At 47.2% G+C, this 20,847-nt stretch overlaps 1 protein-coding gene across 1 annotated transcript in view; it reads left to right on the top strand.

The window, feature by feature from the left end:
- The window catches only part of SNUPN (snurportin 1), a 402,681-nt gene extending 387,274 nt beyond the window's left edge, over positions 1–15,407 (top strand). The window contains exons 7-9 of the mRNA XM_069624560.1: positions 10,399–10,476; positions 11,295–11,375; positions 14,044–15,407. Of these exons, the coding sequence (XP_069480661.1) occupies positions 10,399–10,476; positions 11,295–11,375; positions 14,044–14,373 (489 nt within the window). The 3' untranslated portion in view covers positions 14,374–15,407. The remainder of the gene's footprint in view (positions 1–10,398; positions 10,477–11,294; positions 11,376–14,043) is intronic.
- The last annotated feature ends 5,440 nt before the right edge of the window (positions 15,408–20,847 follow it).

Genomic DNA, 20,847 nt, shown 5'->3' with positions numbered 1-20,847 from the left:
CCTTCCTAGGTATTGGGCCGACTCAATTTGTGACAGATGGTACTTGCCTATAAAAACATAATCTATTCTGGTGTGTAAACCGTGGGGACGGGGAATAATAAGAATAGGCTTGATCCATGGGGTGCAGTTCTCTCCATACATCAGCTAAGTCTAGGTTCTCTATTGTCTTGTTCAGTGGTCCTGAGGCTGCCGCCACATGACTCTTTGGCACAACAGACCCCAAATGAAAAAACATTCTCGGTATGGGGCTATTTTAGCGTACACCGCGCCGAGGTGCGCTGGGATCCCATGATTGGGGAAGTAGGAGTTTACTATACATATTTCGGTCTGCTCAATGTAGCCTCTTAATTTCAAATACCTGCCACTCTCCATCCCTCTGCAGTCCCCCAACTTAGCACTCAACCATCTCTCTCCCCTCCCCTGCAAACCAAGCCACCTTACGCTGATCGTTTTCAATAATTAACTTTCTGATGCGTGTTAATCTGCTTAGAATCACATGCTGTGCATATGGTCCGATATCCATTGGTAACACGGAGTATTGCATCTTGTCTTTCGGGGACTGAAAGGGGACGTCGGCATAGGCGTGTCTGTAACACTATCCCTGTCGTGATGTGTAGTGTACCCAAAATCCCTTACGCGCCGAGGTCCCTCAGATTGTTTTTTTCCACCCAGATAAAGGGTCGCCCTATAGCGGAGCTCTTACATAAGAGACATTGTTTATCCTAAACAGACTTGTCGGTTATTCTCCCTTAAGTCATTTCGACACCAAGAACAACTTCGACGAAGACTGCTGGGGACTTATCTACGGCGGTGGATTTCGGTGCCTAAGATCCGGCGGCTGAAGCATCCACGTGGCCGGGCCTTCTGGCCGTCCTTTACAGTAGGGATAGTGGGGTCGGGGTGGCCATATTTCCCTTATGTCTTTCCTCTTTCCCCTCTAGGTCTGGTCATCTTTCCCTTTTGCTATGTAAAGGACTCCTTTTAGGTTCTGCCCTAAGTGTATGGGCGATACCCGTGGAAGGACGAACACAGGACGTGCAACTCCTGTCTCCCCTTAGATCACGACGAGAAGCGGTGTGCGGCTTGTAAACTCCTTCGGCCTAAGACCCTTAAGGAGCGCTGTGTAAAGCGGTGGGCCGCGTACGGTATGTAGCGGGCGGAACCACTTTCCCTGACCGCCACACCCGCCGAAAGTGACGGGGTCACCTCTGATGACCAAACATCAGTTGCAGATATAATGGACCTCGAGACTGACACTTCTAGGTCCGCCACGGCCATCCCTGACCCTTTTAGGCCTGACTCTGGTCTCGCTTCAGGGACAAAACCGTCAACAAGGGCGTACAAGCGCATTACATTAAACACACAACCCCTACACCTTTTTTGACGGGTATGTCGAAAAAGGTCAAAGCGCCAGCAGGGCCGGCGAAAATTTCGGCGGATTCCTCTGATCGTTCAGATCAACAGCCTTCACCGCATCCGCAGCAGCGTCTTGCGACTGGGCATTCCAAAACAAAATAGGGCGCTACCCCTAAATCAGGTTTACACGACGAAGCGCGGAAATCCGACGCTACAACGGTCCCGAAAGCATTGGTAGGCCCAAAAATCACGAATAGGCCTGAAGGCGAAAAACCTACCGCTAGGCTCTCTAACGCTGCGGTAGGCGGTAAGTCTACCGATAGACCGATTCGGGTGGTTTTCGAACACAGTATCGCAAGAATTTCTTCTACGGTTGGGCTTATTCCTGTTCCGCTGAAAAACATGGGGTAGGCCGCGGACAAATCTTTAGATACGCCATGGTGCCCCGATTCTCACGATACCTATGAGGACCGTCGCGAGCCTCTTTCCAACACCCTGAGAGACAATTTTCAGCACCAAAAGGCGGAAGACGATGCTTTTCCACCCGTAGGCCCTTCTGGGTCCTCTAAATGGACAGGGGAGAAATTTGAAGGGTGTATGGACTGTCTTGAAAAAATTATCAATTTTTCTGAACATCCTTCCTCGATAAGATCTCGTGGAGAACCTAATATTCAACCTGCTTCACATTTCCAAGAAGATCAACCCTCTGTCCCCTTCCATCATGAAGACATCGTCCAGATGGATACTTATCAGGACATTTACAGTGAAGAGGAAGAACCTTCCTTCCTACAGAATTACAATGAGGGCCAGGCGAATGCCACAGACAATTGGGAAGAAACCCAGCAAGTGGGGACAGACCCATGGACGCTCCCCCAACAAGATCAGGACACTGATGTATTGTGATTGTGCCTGGATTCGCCTCCGTCCACCCCGGCTCTCCAGGCCTCACCTGTAGACGACCAAATGGCCTTCAATACCATGTTAAAGAAGGCAGCTGAGCATTTTCAAATCTCTACTCAAGAGGCAGTGCCTGAGCAGGACTTTGTAGAAGATCTTCTTAAGGAGAAACCACCCTCTAGCCAGGCCATTCCCCTCCTTAATTCTATTAAGAGAAGACTGGCTCCCTCCCTGGTGTCACCAGCTCAAACCCGGGCAGTGAACCCAAGAGTAGAAAAGTTATTTCGGCCAGCTCCTTCAGACCCTCAGTACATTAAAGGGCACGCCACCCCCGATTCCCTGGTAGTAACTACCACCCGGAAATGGGCAGGAGTACCCCTTGCTACAGGGGAGGCGCCTCCATATAGAGAATCCAAGAGATGATATGCCCTAGGTAAACGGGTTACCTCGGCCACCGCATATACCACGCGCATAGCGACTAACACTACGCTACTGGCGAGTTATGCTGACGCTCAGTGGAACCTAGTACAGGAAGGTCTCCAAGAGGTCCCAGAGCCCATCCGGTCCAAGATTCTCACTATTGTGGCCGAAGGCAGGCAAGTGAACCAGAATATAATAAAGTACACTCTGGACACGGCTGAAACAGCAGGCAGGTCTCTGGCCCAAGGAACCATACTTAAAAGGCACGCTTGGCTTCGAAACACAGGCCTCTCTCATCAATAAACCAATTGAAGAAGCTATCCTCTTCGGAAAGGCGGTCGATGAGGCCCTTGAAACACCCAAAAAAGAGCATGAGACTCTTAAGACCCTGCAACAAATTACTCAAAGACCTCCCCCCCGAGAGGAAATAATTCTCGGCTGACCTTTCAAGGGCAGTCCAGTGCAAGTTAGAACAACTATGGCACAGGAAACGTTAATGCTGGACAAACATCAGGAAGCCCTGCATACTACCCACCAAGGGGTCAGTGGCGTGGCAAAGCCAGAGGTAGAGGCCCCAATCCTAGAGGAGCCGCAGCCTCCAGTCAGAAATGACCATCAGATCCAGGTCCCCTCCCATGTCACCCCGGTCGGGGGCGCTTAACATCTTTCCTCACGGCATGGGAGAGGATAACTTCAGACCAGTGGGTCATAAAGACAGTCGCCCGCGGGTACTGCGTGGAATTCGCCCGACCTCCACAATTCAGACCATCGCGCTCACGGCGCCTTTCACCGGACCATCTGGACATCATGAATCAAGAGGTGGAAGCGCTGCTGGGAAAGGACGCCATAGAAGTCGTCCCTATTCTTCCGGTAAACAAGGGTATTTATTCAGTGTACTTCCTTGTACCCAAAAAGGACCTCACCATGCGCCCTGTTCTAGACCTGGGCCCAGCGAACAAGTTCATAAAACCTCAAAAGTTTTTCATGGTAACGCTACAGGAGGTGATCCCACTGTTGAAACAGGGGGACTACATGGCAACATTGGACATGAAAGATGCATACTTTCATATTTCAATATTGCCAGCGCACAGGAAATATCTAAGGTTCATGATAGAGAACAGGCATTACCAATTCAAGGTACTCCCCTTCGGCATCGCCTCAGCGCCAAGGGTGTTTACGAAGGTCCCGGCAGTAGCTGCAGCACACCTGCGCAGGTTATCCATCCCGGTTTACCCTCACCTCGACGACTGACTCATAACAGGGGACTCGTACGACACAGGTTTTTTTAGCACCCAAAAAACCGTAGACCTTCTGTTCAGTCTGGGTTTCTCTATCAACGAGAAAAAATCCAGTTTAGTCCCCAGTCAAATAAAACAATTTCTGGGAGTTCTAATCCGGACTAAAGACGGCCTCGTCTTCCCCTCCAACGAGAGGGTTCAGAACATGCTTTTTCAGATCCCTCAATATGTAGCCAGTCGGGAGGTGACGGTGCGCAAAGCCATGCGTTTGCTAGGAATGATGGTGTTGTGCATATACTTGGTTCCCCACTCGCGGCTGCGCATGCGTCCCATGCAAGAGTGGCTCAACAGCCAGTGGTGTCAGGCCAGCGGACAATGGGAAGATCTGGTAGTTGTCTCGGGAGCCCTCGTTCTCTCTCTGCAGTGGTGGTCAAGAGAAAACCTCTTGAAGGGGGAAAACCTTCACCCCCCCCAGCCTCCTCCCTGCAGTGGAAGCTATTCTCACGACAGACTCCTCTCTCAGGGGGCGGGGGCTCACCTGCTTCAGCAAACAGCACATGGAGTGTGGTCCCCACAAGTAGCGTCCAACCATATACATTTACTGGAGCTATTAGCAGTGTTCAAGGCATTAAAGGCCTTTCAGATGCAACTACAAGTGAAGACAGTGCTGATTCTAACAGACAGCACTACAGCCATGTATTACCGGAACAAACAGGGGGGCACTCACTCTCCAGAGCTATCCAAGCTGTCCTAAAACATTTGGATATGGGCTCTCAGACACAGGATGTTTCTGTTGTCCCAACATGTTCCAGGGGACTCAATCTGCTGGCAGACGTGCTCAGCAGAGATTTTCCTCTGCCCATAGAATACGAATGGCGTCTGCACGAATAGACATCATGTCCAACGTCTTTGCAGAATGTGGCTTCCCATAGATCGACCTGTTCGCAACTCAGTAGAACGCCCAATTCCAAGATTATGCCACCAGGTACCCCAAGATCTGCTCCAAGGGGGAACAGTCTCTGGATAACATGGTGAGGGAAATTTGTCTATGCTTTTCCCCCCGACTCCCCTTCTCAACAAGTTAGTGCACAAGATGCACCAGGAACCAGTTACCATGATACTGGTGGCCCCCATGTGGGCCCACAATCCCTAGTTCGCTCATCTAATGGAAATGTCCCTCTCCCCACCAGTAAAACTACCTTGCACATACATGTTGTCTCAGGACAGGGGGGAGACCCTACACCCATGCCCACAAACTCTGAATGTAGGAGCTTGGCTCCTGTGGTCATAGAGTTTGCACACCTACAGCTCCCTCATAGGTGCATGGACATACTCTGGGAAGCTAGAAAACCTAACACACGTTATTGCTATGCCAGCAAATGAAAACGTTTTGTCATCCGGTGTCATTCCAAGGGCGTCAATCCCATCGATTGCTCACCCACACACATTGTGCTGTACCTAACCCATCTGTTAGACACTGGGTTGGTCTTCAATTCCCTAAAGGTTCATCTGACTGCTCTTTTCAGCCTACACCACATCACAACAAAAGGTGTTGTGGAACATACCCGTGATTAAGGCCTTTATGGAAGGGGTTAAGAGGATTTATCCTCCCATTTCTCACCCAGCTCCTGGATGGGATCTAAATATGGTTTTGACTAGGCTCATGGGATCTCCCTTTGAGCCAATGCATAAAGCAAGTCTAAAAGACCTGACTTATAAGAGGCCTTCCTGGTGGCTATCACTTCTATTAAAAGGTTTGGCGAACTACAGGCACTTTCTGTTCTAGACCCTTTTGTTACAGTCCACAGGGATAAGGTAGTTTGCGCACTCACCCCAGATTTGCGACTAAATTCATCTCGAAGTTCCATGTGCACCAATTGATTGAACTACCTACCTTTTTCCAGAATCCCACTAGCATGGCCGAAAGAAGCGTACACACAATAGATGTGTGCAGGGCAGTCATGTTCTACCTGGAAAGAACTAAACCACTGAGGAAAACAAACCAATTTTTCGTTTCAGTGGCAGCTGGTAGAGAAAGGGATCCTGTCTCTAAATCAACTATCTCAAGGTGGATTGTTAAATGTATTGCACTATGTTTCTCTCTGGCTAAGAGAGAACTGCCCTTCAAGCCTAGAGCACATTCTACTCAAGGCACTGGGGCATCCATAGCATTCATTGCAAATGTTCCTCTTGAGTCCATTTGCAAAGCGGCAACCTGGACTTCTGTACACACCTTTACAAAACACTATTGCCTAGACACTCATTCTAGGTCTGATTCTCTGGTGGGACAAGCAGTACTAGGACATCTTTTCTCTGCTATTCCTTCTCACTATCCACCTCCAACTCTGGGTACTGCTCGCTAGGCTATGCACAGTATGTGATTCTAAGCAGATTAACAAGCATCAGAAGACATCCATTACTTACCGTAATAGCATTTCTGATGATTGTATCTGCTTATCTGCGCCCTACCTACCTCCCCGCTCGGGTTGGAAGGAACATGGACATCTTACTACTTTTTCTCTTTATGTACTAACTCACTATAGCCTTGGGCTCCCTCATGGCAGAAAAAATACAACCGGAGGGACCTCGGCGCGTGAGGGATTTTGGGTACACTACACGTCACGATAGGGATAGTGTTACAGACACGCCTATGCCGACGTCCCCGAAAGACCAGAAGCAATACTCCGCGGTTACCACTGGATGTCGGCCCATATGCACAGCATGTGAATCTAAGCAGATTCAATCATCAGAAATGCTATTACGGTAAGTAACGCATGTCTTTCTCCCCTTCTGCCATTTCATGTGAAGTGTGCATAACCTTTTGAACAACAAACATAACTAAACAACTACACCCAGCTGCCGTAACATTCCTCCGCACCGCTATGGCCCATCCAGTCATTGTGTGCGGGTTGTGTTGCGCCGGCAACAGGCTGATACTTATCACTTTGTGGGTTAGACCGGTGAGCCCTGGTCAGGCGGTCCAATGGTCCTCCCGTCAACTTAATTGCTCAACACGTCTACAGTATACATGAAACATATGTCGAATCACCACAAACATCAATTTGTGGGAGAACCATCATGCACCCCAGTTTCTATCTCTTCCACAGGACCGGGTGCAACTCATGTGACAGTCCCCTCCCCTCCCGCCAAGTTGTTGTGCTCCAGCCACATGTTGGCCGCAGCTGGAGTTTCCAAAAAAACAGCCCTTCACTTATATATTACCTTCAGCCGGGATGGGTACATCAACATGTATTGAAGGTTCAACTGTCTGAGCCTGGCCTTAATCGGAACAAAAGAATTCCTCGCCCTCTGGGCTGCCGGCGTGTATCTAGGTATATAGCTATTTTGGAATGATCCTGGCTAATCTCTCTGCCTTCACGAGAGAATTTTAGTATAATTTCTCTGTCCCGAAAGTTCCGGATCTTTGCTATCATTGGGTGAGGATATGACCCTGGCAGAAGTCTTTTTTGTAAGGATCTATGGGCCCTCTCAACCACGAATCCCTGTGAGAGCTTACCAGCGCCTATCTCCTGCACTAATAGGGTTTCCACAAATTCTGTAGGATTTGGACCTTCCATCCCCTCCGGGATTCCAAGCGAGCGCACATTATTGCGTCGGGCCCGGCTCTCTGTATCTTCTGACCTTGCTTCTAGTGTCACAGTTTGTTTCTCAAGTTCCTGCACTCTTAATTTCAAATCTTCCATGGTCTCTGTTGTTTCCTTTAGTCCTGTCTCCGTAGTAGCCACTCTCTCCGCCAGGTTACGGATGTTCTGTCGCATTAGCTGAATATCCGACTTCACTTCTCCAATTTTAGTGTCTATAAAGGCTTGCAACGCCGCTATAGCTTCCAGCACTTGGCCGGCCCGCTGCTCCTACACCCCGGGGCCGTCGTCTGTTGTGATGCTATCTTAATCTGCTGCTTGGCGGGGGTCACAGCCGTGGTCTCAGTGCGGTACTTGTTCCACTCCAGCCAGGTGTATCTGCAGTGTTCGCGTCCCCCCGGCAGCACACCGCCCGCTCCGCTCCTTTCAGATCACTTATAGGCGGCGCGTCCAATCTTCCTGGCCCGCTGTAGTTGGGGATCTCGTAGTAGGCGCCCATCCACCCTCCCAGGTGGCGCTTCAGCAGAGTCCGTCTGTGTGCGAGCCTACCGCTCTCCGAGGAGGGGCTGCAGGGGCCAGTGTTGCCAACTCCTCAGTGAAGAAAGTAGCTATTGGCTCCCCTAGAAGTCGCCAGAAGTAGCTAGATGACGTCACTGTCTAATTTACATAATTACCTCCTCTTTCCCCCTGCGATTTATGGCTTTTACTGTGGCCCCCTCCCCTTTTAACACCTCCCTTTTAAGTTAAGAGTGTGTTTTTGCATTACTCCCGTTAGAAAACGGGCGAATGACCACACTTTTTTCAATTGGTTTGGAAACTTGCATAAATGAGCAAGTCTCCAAACCAATTGAAAAAAGTAGCTAGATTTCTCGCTAGCCGCTTTTTAATGAAAGTCGCTAGGGGGGCGTACTTTCTCGCTAAATATAGCGAGAAAGTCGCTAGGTAGGTTGGCAACACTGGCAGGGGCTGCAGCGACTGTCTCTAGCTGTCTCAGGTGGGAGAAAACTCTGTGCCTGTTCCAGCCCCTCCTCTCTCTCACCGCTAGGTCGTGGAAGCGGTCGCCATCTTGGGGTCCCCGGGGCACCAGAACACCTGCATTTTCCTCTATCCCACAGCTCCGATTTTGTTCGCTGTTGTTGCAGGGGTCTGCGGAATCATTTCGCACATCTGCGGGTGCTTTTGGCTTGGGGTATATTCTCATTTATCTGTAGTAAAAGATCTGCAGCAAGATCATGACGGGAGCTCCGTCTAGACGAGACCGCTCTATTCCGTATGCTCAGGCCACGCCCCCCTAAAAATAAAGTATTAAAAATAAAAAATAAAAGTCTAGGATCCAATAAAATGGGACAGCTGAACCTCCAAAATGGAATTCTGCCCCAACACTTGTGTTAACCTGGACCCTGTGGGGTTGTGGGGATTTTATGGTTTTGCAGGGCCTGTTCACTGACTTGTGCTCTGCTTATATTGTGTGGACTGCCCTGCCCATGTTCCCTTGTCCTTGCTATTTTCACAGGGTGCATTGTTGGGCAAGGTTTTCTACCTGCCGGTTGTGAGGTCTCGTCTGGGTGACTTGGCCACACAGAATGTGTGCATGATTTTGCTCTTGGGCCTGATGTTGCTTTGTGAGCCCTCCAGATTATGCTTTGGGGCGTCCCAGCTGGAGATGAATCTACTGCTGCATAGTCAGTATTGACAGTTGTGGTTCCTGTGTGCTGTATTGTCAGTATGTTTGCTGTCCACTAGTAGGGTTACAGGGCAGGGAGTGTTTTACAGAAGGTTATTTCGGAATGGATGGTTGGTTGAGTGAGGTATCAGTTTGACCCTTATTGTAGGCCTAAAAGTGCAACTCTGTTAATGCCTCTCTAGTGTTTTCCATGCATTGTAGGCGACCACAGATGATTAAGGTTGTTTCACACGGAATCATCTGATCTTGTGGTGTGTTTGTTACTGATTGGCTTATGACGATGGTCCATTGGTTTCAGCCCTGGGATGTCGAGTGCTTTCACTGAAGCATGCTTCCTTTGGATGGTGAGGATGTGGTATCTACTGAGTGAGTGTGGGGTGAAGGTGTACTACACACTTGTTTAGGTGGCTGGGGTGGGGGGATTTGACACTAAACACTGTGGAAGGACACTAAAGAACGGAGTTTTGAAAATCGTATGAATAGGACGGTTTTGCACTTATAGAACATGTATCTAATAGGCCTCCCTGTATCCATTTGATCTTTGTGCCACTCATGTATGCCTAGTTCTCATTTGTTGATATATGGTCACCGTTCCCTTATTTTTTTTCTCAGCGACCCCCTACTTATTTCTCTGCCACCGCATCCGTTCCTTCCCCTTGCCTTCTGCAGGCAGTCATGGAAAGGGTAGAGGGGCTACTTACAGAGCCCCACCTTACCTTTCCATGGCAGCCATCTTTGTAAAGGATTTTCCTTCGTACAACGGGACACGCGCACGTCCCGTTGAACGAAGTCAAATCTTTATTTTTATTTTTTTTAAAGCACATTGGGTTACTGCTTTGTTAGCCCGGGGTCCTCATGGCCTTAAGCCCCCGTTCCAAGTGCTGGAATGGGGGGTGGGGGTGTAACGACCAAGAACCCTTGTTACTGGCCCTCGCTTTGCTCGGGTCGTTAACTTGGGCTGCCGTTACACCCTGTTCCAGCCCTTGTAATGGGGCTTAACGCCACATTAAGCACTAGTCATACTAGGACTGTGAATGTAGTCATGTTTGTAATGTGTAATGCTTAAACGTATTGGGTAGCAATTAATGTAGCTAGCTTTCTCTGTGTTTGGTGGCTTTACCTGGTTGTATCAAGTACTTTGAGATTTAGCTTGTGGATTCTAGTTGAGGGTGATTGACTAAACCAGGCTACTCTCTTTCAGACGGATTTCCGCTTCTTCTGGATTCAGTCTAAACTACAGGAAGCGGAAGAACTAGATGTAATAACCCGCCGTAACCCGGTAAGGCCATTTCCATTCTTGGGGCTGCAGTGGAGACTGAAACCAATTACATTTAGAAGGATTTCTGTATCATTTTCAGAAATACTGAGGGATTTGCCAAATTGACCAGTGTTTCATCACACTAGGTAAAGTGCCCCTAAAGACCAACGTCAAGTACTCGTTTGACCTGACCTCAAATCCGGCGCAAAGTAGTACACACTAGTGCTGCTCCAAAGCTTGGTGCATAGTCTACTTCCGACAGGCTTCAATCGTAATATAGAAGTAGCTATCGTGTCTATTTTATCCATGTACACTGTACATAGAGAATAACATATGTCCTACAGGCACGTGGGAAATGGATTACTTTTTGCCCCACACTTCATTCAATAGCTATGTTTTTAGAAGTTCAATGATCATGTATGCTTACCGTACCACAGGTTGTAATGGCACAAAGGGAGCACCCAGTGCCCCATTGTTATAGGCATAGGAGTTCAAGGGGAGCCAATTTCCCTGTTTTAGTTCCCAGTAGCTCCAATGCTACAGGCAAAGACGATGTGTGGCATGTCCCTGCTTAGCCAGCTTAAAGTAGCACATAGCATACAGGCACAGGGGTGGAGGCAAATCATCCCTTCTCCAAAGGGTTTACAGGACCACAGGTCACATAGGTAAAGGTGCTGTGGAATATGAGCCACAGATATGTCCTATGGTGTGGGATGTCTCTTTTACACAGATTATAATTGAGCAGGTGTGAGGTATGCCATGGCCTCATATAAGTGGAGAAGGGGATTTTTCACTTGCATATCGTTATTCCTGACCTTTCTTCTCTTTCCTTCCTACAGTTCAGGTTTGTGGGGCTACAGAGTTTTGCATGTTCACCTGAGAGCCTCTATGATGTGCTAGCTATGGAGTTCCCATTCGAGGTGAGGAATGATCTCAGCATCTCTGTATTTTAATGCAAAAAATAAACGCTTTATTTTCCAGACTCCTTTTGGGTACACAAATTGAACCAGATGCAGTGAACCCAGTCTGCTCCTTCAGAGAGCAGCTCACTGAATAAATCAAGGTGCCTGTGTAGAGAGGCTGTGCAACCTCAGCCTGCCTTTACTGCACAACCTTTGTCCAACACCTTAACTACTTTCTCCCTGTCCCCGTCCCCCCTCAGATGAATTCGCCCCATCTGCCAAAAGTAACAAGTTCCTTATGTACGGTAATTGTCGGAGGACAAATTATTTCTTCAGTATTTTTTTCCGGAACTTTATTTGGGGGTGCCTCGGTGGTCATTTAAAAATTCTGTTTGGTTCTGTGTTTAATCTTAAAGCTTTAATTTTCCTGCTTAAGTTCGGCTGATTTAATATCAGAAACATTTGTTTTTGTCGCTTTTTGTCCTTGTTGGTTTAACACTTTGACAAACAGAAGTTCCACAATCACCAAAACTATTAGTTGGGGTCATTTCTTTTGTTGTCCTCATGCATATTATTTGCCACCTTTCTGTTGATGAAGTACAATGTCCTTGGTTGCCTACTAATTATTCGTCTATTCATTACCAAAATTAAGCGTTCTTCAAGATTCCATTTTTGTTTTTTCCTAGTTTCCCTTTCTGCTTAATAATATTTTTCAAACATGGCTGACGAGAAAAGGGAAGAATCAGTTTAAGCAACATTGGTTTTCATAACTGCCTCTTGGCGTCCCAGAACACTGTCTGATGCTGTCAGAGATGAGGGGAGTGGAGGGGCATCATGGGGAATGGAGATCCTCTGCTGTAGTAGAAGACATGCTTCTCTCTCTAATATCTACCCTCTCCAAACGGACACTGAACTTGCATGTTGGGAAGAATTTTCAGAAAGAGTCGTGTGGCAGGGTTCTGTGGGGCCAACCTAGATGATAAGTAAGGACTTTTTACATTAAGTCAATTCAAACGCTCACAAACTAGTGTAAGCTGAGCAGCAAGTAATATTTATGAGATTATGGGCTGGTGTGTAATTACGGTTAACTCTTAGAGACATCCAAGTAATAGTTACATACCGAAGTTACTCTGTTTTCTTTTTCCCACCCTCCTCTTTCTCTCCCCCCTCTCCTTGTCCCTTGCCATTTCTTCCATCTACCGCTTCTCTCCCTCACTCTCTACTACTCTCCCCTCTACTACTCTCACCTCTCCTCACAATACTCCACTCTGCCTTCTTTCACAGTCCTTTCACTCTTAATCACCTTTCTCACCCTCACTTACTCCACTAAACTTCCAGTTAATCTGTCATCGTCTGCACCATGCACCCACTCTCACACCCAAGTACCACTTTCTCTCATCAACAGAAGTCTTACCTTGCACACACTCTCTAGAACCATCCTCCACATTCTGCTGCACTGTCCTTCCTCCTCTCGGTCCACTTAGTCCTCCTTTGACCTCACCCAATTAACCCACAATGTCCAGTTTCCTATTTCCTCTTTATACAACTCCTCCCCCTCCCATTTGGCCCTGCAGCCACATGGTTCTCGAGGCCACTCGTTACCCTGTTCTTTGCCCGGGGTTGTCATACAGGTGCAAGGCTTTAAAGCACCTCTTAAGTCCTGTACCCTTCTCAAATGTTGGTCTGCAATGGCATCCAGCCAGAAACCCAGTCAATTCCAAAGTGCGCGTGGTCTGGAGCTTCATAGTGGCCGGTCTGCAGCGCAGTCTCTCGTCCACCGCAAGGACTTCTGGGCTCTGTAGTCCTTGAAGAAAGGAAAAATAACACTGCACAGAACAGGGTATGGTAGTATGGGTTGATAACATGCAGTGTTTGACAGTTGCAGCCATGCACAGGTAGAATGGATAGAGACTGTGGCCCTCTGAGATCCCTAACCCTGCCTCTGGGGCTAGACTGGTTCTGACACACATCCTGGTACGCCTCTTGTGTGACCTGGGTCATGTGGGCTGGAAGGGAGCTGGGCCTTTTTTTACGGAGTACCGCCACTTTCGATTTAATTTTTCCCTCTCTGTAGCTCTGGAGCTGAAGTCCCTGATTTCCCTAGTGTATGAGTTGGAAGCCAAGCCAAGCTTTGGCTAGTCTTGAAAAAACTTTCCTTTTTCCAGTTGATCAGCGATGGATGATCGTTGGTGGCTAGTGTAACTGCCAGGTGGTATTGTTCCATCACAAATTAACTGTAATAAGTTATTGATTTTCTCATTATATGTGAGATGAGATGGCACAACACTCTGTAGACATTTGTGTGTACTTATAGTCTCCGATGTAAGCAAAAGGATCCACAAGTCCTCAATAATTCTCTTATGTACAGACCTCCTATTTTTGGAACTTTGTCTCTTGTCGCCCTCTTTTAGTTCATAGTAACTCATGACGTATTTCCCTCTTTCTTCTAACCATACCTCTATCATTGACTTCCTGTTTGGATCCCAGTGTCTTAACACTTGCTTCGCATTAGCTTTTACCGTTTTTGTTCACAGTACCATTTCCAAATAGCACTTAGGTTAGCGTGAGTGGTCATTAAGTTAAGTTTTCTGTTGCTGTTACACCCCTGAGTCTTAACACCCCACGAAAAACATTAACATGATACTGTGTAGCAGTCCCTAATTTGTGCTGTCTGCATCTTCTTCAGGTGGATGGACTCCTTTTCTACCATAAAATAACCCACTACACTCCTGGCAGCACCCCCCTGGTTGGCTGGCTCCGGCCCTACATGGTGTCTGATATACTGGGGATCAATGTGCCTACTGGTCCTTTGACAGTTAAACCGGACTATGCTGGAGAACAGATGCAGCAGATCATCGAGCACAAGAAGAGCAAAGACCTGGAAGACCGTGGCGATTCTGTGGTGAAGGTAGCCGAGACCAGTGGTTGTTACGAACTGGAGTATTTGTCCACACCCACATCTAAAGAGAAAACCTGCAAGGGCAAGGCTCCGAAAGAGGGCAAGATGGAGAGCTGAGGACAAGATGGCAGTGGGTGTAGTGTTTTACTGTAAGCCGAAGCCCAGGATAGCATGATATTGAGATTTGGCCTCAACAATTCCACAGAGCAACAAAAGATGTGTACTGAAGGCTAATACTAAAAGGATCTAGTGAGTAAATGTGAATGTGTTACATTTGAATGACCCTGCTGCAACAAGATTGCACATAAGTATCAGGATTGTTATTTGATTGTTTATTAAAGCAAATTCTTCCATTTCAATCTCCATTTTGATAAAATCAGGCTGCCAGTGACTTGCAATCCCATTGTCACCCTCTCCTTACCAGGCTCCCCCTTCAGCTGGAAGCAGTGCATGTGTTGGCAGAGGCGTAGCGGTGTGGGGGTCGTGGATTTATAATATGTTATTCTTCTCGAACATGCACCAATCTTTATTGTATACAGGACGGTGACATTTAACATCTGTGAGCCTTCTAAGGTGCATGTCAGTAATATCTGTGCAACTGATGGGCAACTTTGCTGCACCTATTTTTAAAATGAGGGACAGATGTGCTGTCACAGATGTAAACCTGTGATATATATTCAAACAGAATTTCGTGAATAAACATGGTCACGAGCCACATGAAAGAACCGTTATTCTACTGAAAATGCTCATTGTAGCTATTCTACTTTTCCCAAACGTAAGTGCAGTCCTAGATATGATCCCATATACCAGAGTTGCCAAAAATGTGTTCCCTATAATATCTGCCGCATTACTGGCGTGGCTAAGTCTGGTATAAATGCATTGTCATAAAAATGAGCAGTATTTATTAGAGCCATATCCTTCCTGCTATCATTTTATTATGCCCTCTATAAAGGTCACCCAGGGCGTGATTTAATGTGTAATCATTCTTTGAAGTGTATGATGATGTGTGTAACAAAACCTTTCACCTGCCCATTCATGGAACTGTTGAGTCAACCTATGTTTTATCAAACGGTCCTGGCAGAAATTAAACTAGGTTTTTTTCTTCTGGAAAACATAAGCCTGCAAATAAAAGTTTTTTTGTATTTTGTCGACTCCTGCCCCTGCTGCCTTAGCTATTGAGAATTTGTTTTTGGTTGGTGCTACAGGTGTGCTTGTTGTGCAGTGCTTTACCCAGTGCAGAGTAATTTACGCATGTTGGTTATCCATCATTTTCCCTTCACTTAATTGCTGTCCATGAGTAAAACTATTTCGGCAAAATGTCTTTTCATGGTTAAATATGTAGTAAATGCCAGTGATTTAAATGCAGAGTGGCCTCGAAGAATAGGCTTACTTCTGTCATCCAAATTTGTAGTCTACTTATGTCCCAGATACTGAAGCCGCAGCCGTGGTGTGGCTGGCTGCGGCAGGAACTGTTAGTAAATAGCAGAGTTCAGATTCAATCCAAAGCCTATTGGTCTGCAGTCTGATGTTGTGGAGTCTGAAAAGTCTGAGGAACAAGAGAGACAAACACAAGCTTTGTGTTAGGAAATATTTTGTTTGTTTCTTTTCTCCCACAGACATCTATGGGACACCCTTTCTTTATGCTTTGTTTGGATGCCTTACGTGAATTCTTTGGAGGTAAGTAAAGCCTTCTGCTTTGTATCTCTTGCTTTGTGGTCATTTATATGGGGAGGGGGGTCTGTCCAAAAGAATATCAATGCTGAGAGACTATGGGCCTCATCAGGGCCTTGGCGTCATCCCGGTGGTAATTGTGCTGGGATACCGCCAACGCTATTAGGGTTACCGCAACTCGTCGGTCGAAATTTGTGCCGGATCCCGAGTTGCGGTTGCACTGTAATTCCCCATTTATTTAGAGTCTAAAGGACTCTATGGGGCTTTTCGGCACTATTACCGCTGGCGATATAGCGCTGAAAATGGACTGAAAGCTGGAGATTAACACCCAAGCTCTGGATTGGGAGGAGTTCCAATGCAGCAGTAATAGCGTTACTGCTGCATTTTTTGCCGCTTCACCCAACCCCTGATGAGGACCTATGTCTCTCTTTATGGATTTTTTGTATTTTTTTTACAACTGCACATATCACCCTATAGTGAAGTGTGGTTAAGATACTGTGTATCCTTAACTCTCTTTTGTAACTTTTGGGTTGCAAGTACAATGTGTCCAGGATGGGCTAGTGGAAGCAGGCATTTATTTCTTGTGCACTTTTGCATTACTGCAAATGGCTATGAAGAGTGGCTAGCACTCTAAGATGGTCGTGCCACAAGCTATTTGCCTGTCCTTTGGCCATATTGTTGTTAAAATATCCTTTCCCAGGAAAATTTGAGGGGGTCAGAAATGTGAGGCGGACAACTTGGTAAAGAATCTTCACAAGTAGCCATTTTATTAATTTATAAGAGTGATAAACGCCTCGCTCTCCCTAACCTAAAGAGGATTTCCCTACTTATCCAAATAAAACTAAAGGAAAACAATCCAATATAAGCAATCTGTCCCTCACACTTATAAATGCATTAAACATATGCTAGGCAGAATCCTGTGCAGTTCCCTTAGGGAACACTGCAAAAAGATTAAGACTACAGGAGTAAGCAGTAAACCCAATTGGTAGCAGTCTGTACCACCCAGATTTACCTGGTAGCTGTGGCTGAGCAGTCAGACTTCTCTCAAGAAGAGTAAGGCAGTATATAGAGTATACACAATAGGGCCAAAAACACAGTGGAACAAGCAAACACTGACCAGAGCTTTGTATCAAAAGTATATAATTATTTATTTAACACACACACAGCACTATAAGTCAAAGCAAGTTCAAAACACAATCAGAAAAGTATTTACACCTCCCCTAGCAATCACTAGACAAGTCTAAGTTAAAACACCACTTTTTTGTCAAAACAGAGGTGAGCGTGTAGCTTAGATGGCACTCCAATAATTAGGTTAAAGGGAGAGAAAAAGGCAGAGCATAAAAATAAAACAATTTCCAACACTTAGTCCAAAGCAAGTCAGTGAAGGCAGTATACACTGTAGAGCCAAAGTTCATAGGCCAGGCCCACTTTAAATGGAGCAAAGTGAAATGTGCCCAGGATCACACGGTTTAAAATGCACTAAAAGTCTTTGCAGAGTGTTCAAAAGAGGATGGGGTGGTTCGAGAAGTAAAGTTAGGAGGTCTGGAGCCAACCCATTTGGAAAGCCAAGGATGTAAGGGTCACCTTTAGCAATCAGAAGAAAGGGAGGCCAGGTGGAACACAGTACCTTAAAGAGAGAGGAAGATCCAGTGGCGGCAGTTGTTCCTGGCAGTGGATGCAAGTCGTGGTTCCGACCAGGGGAAGAAAAGATCTCGAGGAGGAAACTTGTAGTCGTTGCACTGCCTAGGGAAGAGACCAGCCACGGAGTTCGTCGGTAAAAGGTGTGCTCCTTTTATTCGCGGTCAAAGTGGTGAAGCTTGGCTATCCGGTCGCCAAGGTGCTTGGCACGGGCGAGTCGACCAAGAGACATCTTTGGAAGGCGAAGTGGCGAACTGGTTGATCCCACCAGCTCAGAGGGAGAAGACTCTTCCAGCAGAAGATCTCCTCTTGTCGTCGGGAAAGTGGTGAGGTTGTTGCAGCAGGGCTCCACCGGTGGTGTTGTCGTTGCAGATGGCTCAGCTTCTTCCCTCCTCGGATTCTTAGGTCCTGTGGTGACTTCTGAAGTTCCAGTCCCAAAGGCCCTGCTTTTATGCAGAAAAACCCCCATTCAACAGCCTAGCTGTCACTCAAACATGCTAAGTGGTGAGCCGGGCGGCTCACCACTGGGCCAATCAGAATAGAGTGCGACTTGAGTTGCTAAGGCAATGCAGTCCAGGGTGCCAATTCCCCCCCCCCCCACACATCCTGTGGAACCCAGACAGAGTGGCACCATTTGGAGGGCTTCTGTGGAGACGCCCGCCAAAAAGTGGAACAAAGGGCTCGATCTTGGTCAGAGTTACAGAGACGGACACAAACGCCATTTTAGAAAAGAGTTCTGGCAAAAAGACCCAACCGTTGATTTAATATTAAATAAATAAACCGGCGGTATTTTTAACATTGCACCAAAAAGTGGTGCATTTAAAATCAATGGGAAAAGCCCATAGGAAATATTCTGGTGGAATATTTTGCGTGGTTACCACTGCCATCAGCCAGAAACTCGACAAGGGGGGACTGGACAGTGCCCCCTTGAAAACAGACCCAGGGGCAATATAATTAACGCCTTCTAGTACTTCCACAATATGATGGTTTGTACTGGTTCTATTCACAATTTAGGACTAGTAAAGTCAATGATGACTGTACATGCCCTGGGCGACAGTCCCAGGGTATGGAGTCTATGGTTGGGGGTCACTATGACACCCCTGTGTTACTGCGCTGAGGGTGCTGTGTAATACATACACAAAAAATAGATGATACCCTATGGAGTAAATAAACCCCATAGCCCATAAGCATACAAATAGAGACATACCTCAAATCATGCCTAAGAGTGGGAGTAAAAGAGTCTCACTCTTAGCAGGAGAAAAAAACAAACCCCAAAAATCCAGCAAAGCTGCTGGGGGACTCACTAGGTTTGGGAAATTAGCCTTATAAGAGAATTCTCCCTAACAACATATAAAGGTAGGATATGGCAATTCAAGTTGAACAGAAATAACAGTTATGCTTAACATAAACCTGGTAACTGTGTATCCTTGTAACCTGGGTCGGATCCCCTTGCCCAGATTCAGAGCAGAATTTCCGATCAAGGTTCTAAATAAGAAAGTTCCTTTTTGTAACCAAGTTCTTCTTACTCCAAAAGTCTTTCACTTGACATTTAGCAAAGATTCAACCAAACGAAAAAGTCGATCGCTCCACTTGTAGTAAATAGTTAAACACAACTTCTTCTTAAAAAAACACTTTAATCATTCTTCTGTATCAACAACAATGTGTTGTCAGAATGATTTCACCACAATTCATTAACCACATTAGTGGCCTTGCCACTTCTTCTTCTCCACAACCTCCAGCCACAATGTAGCACTTCATTGATTTCTTCCTGGTCCACTAAACTGCTAGGATTACCACTAATAATCCTTTTCCTGGTCCCTTGCCTGCCAGGACAAAACTCCTAACACTACTACAAGTACTCTGTGGTAATGTTTGCTTCAAGCTTTTGGAAGGTCTTTTACTTGCAACAACATTGAAATTCCCAACTTCTCCAGCATGGGGTCTGGCATGGATTCACATGCTCATGAATATTCCCCGCCAGGCTGGGAATCCTCGGTAAAGAAAAAAAATCAGTTTTGTTTCTGAACTGTCTTTCTCCTAACAAACAATCACTGGTCTCTGGGTCATACTTCCCCCAGCCAATGACTGCCCTCTACCTAAGCCCCTCCTCTGGCAGCCATCTTCAGATTTTTACCGAACGTTCAAGTGTTGGGAGTCCTCGTGCTATAGTTCTCAAGCTTTTACTGCGTATTGCGTTTTTTCAGAGAAGTTTCTCTATTTTATTTGGTCAATGGAACCTCAAGCTCCACCGATTCTTCATCCGATTAACGGGGACCCGTTTTCGGAAGCTTCTGCGCCCCTCAAGGGCACGTTTTCATCGAACTTCAAAATTCCAGATGATACTAGAGGCCTACCCCACATTGACATGGCCGAAGACAAAGGAGACTCGGCGCCTCTGTTCAGGATCTGCCCAGAATTTGGACTACAGAACGTCTTCAAGGAGGATGGGCACTCCCGGTGCCTTTACTGCCTACACTCAGACAAATCGCACGTGGAGGAGGCCTGTGCGTTCTGCAAGGACATGGCCTCCTGCACCATGAAGGACCATTACAAGCGGCTCGCTGACTGACTGGAGACAAGAACCCGGCGGCAGGTGAGCCCCGGCAACGTTCCTCTCCCTAGAGAAAATCTGAGCAGTCTTCCAAGACCTTTTGAGGGCGCTCTGGTGATGGGGGCCCAACAAAAGGCAAAGTACTGCGAGTCCGCAGGCACCGGGAACGCCGTGGGTACGGGCTCCTCGGCAGCCAGGCTGGGCGCAGTCGTCAACCATGAGCCGATGCTCCGGTTCAGCGAAGAAAAGGAAGTCGGAGCAAATGGGTAAGCTTTGGGAGAAGGCCTGATCGTCTCCGACAGAGAAAGCCAAGGGGGCGCAAGGTGTTGACCCTCCCCCCACGTCGAAGGCCCCAGACGCGCCTAAGGTCATGAAGGCCCAGGTTCACTGGGCAAAACCGTCTATTGAGGGGTGTGGTGGCATCCCTGGTGAAGGCCGCGGATGCAGGTTGTCAGGAGGCATCCACCAAAACGAGAGTTTCCCTGCCCGCCCACAGGGAATCTTTATTCATGCCCATTGAAAAGACTCCCGTGAAGATGCCGCTCATCTCCCTGAGACCGTCGCCCCTGGCCGAGAAGAAGGGGGTGAGGGGTGCAGTGTTCCAGCTCAAACTCGAGGAAAAGGAGGGTTTCCTTTATCAGCGACGAGAAGCCAAGAGGAAGACCATACTCTCGGTCCCGCTGTTGGACGATATCTGGGACGAAGGACTGTCACTCCTGAAGAACCCATTG

The sequence above is a fragment of the Ambystoma mexicanum genome, chromosome 11 (assembly GCF_040938575.1).
Source record: "Ambystoma mexicanum isolate Mex_15411 chromosome 11, UKY_AmexF1_1, whole genome shotgun sequence".
In the NCBI taxonomy this organism is placed as follows: domain Eukaryota; kingdom Metazoa; phylum Chordata; class Amphibia; order Caudata; family Ambystomatidae; genus Ambystoma; species Ambystoma mexicanum.
The sequence above is the reverse complement of the archived record's forward strand: the minus strand, read 5'-3'. Positions and strand labels throughout refer to the sequence as shown.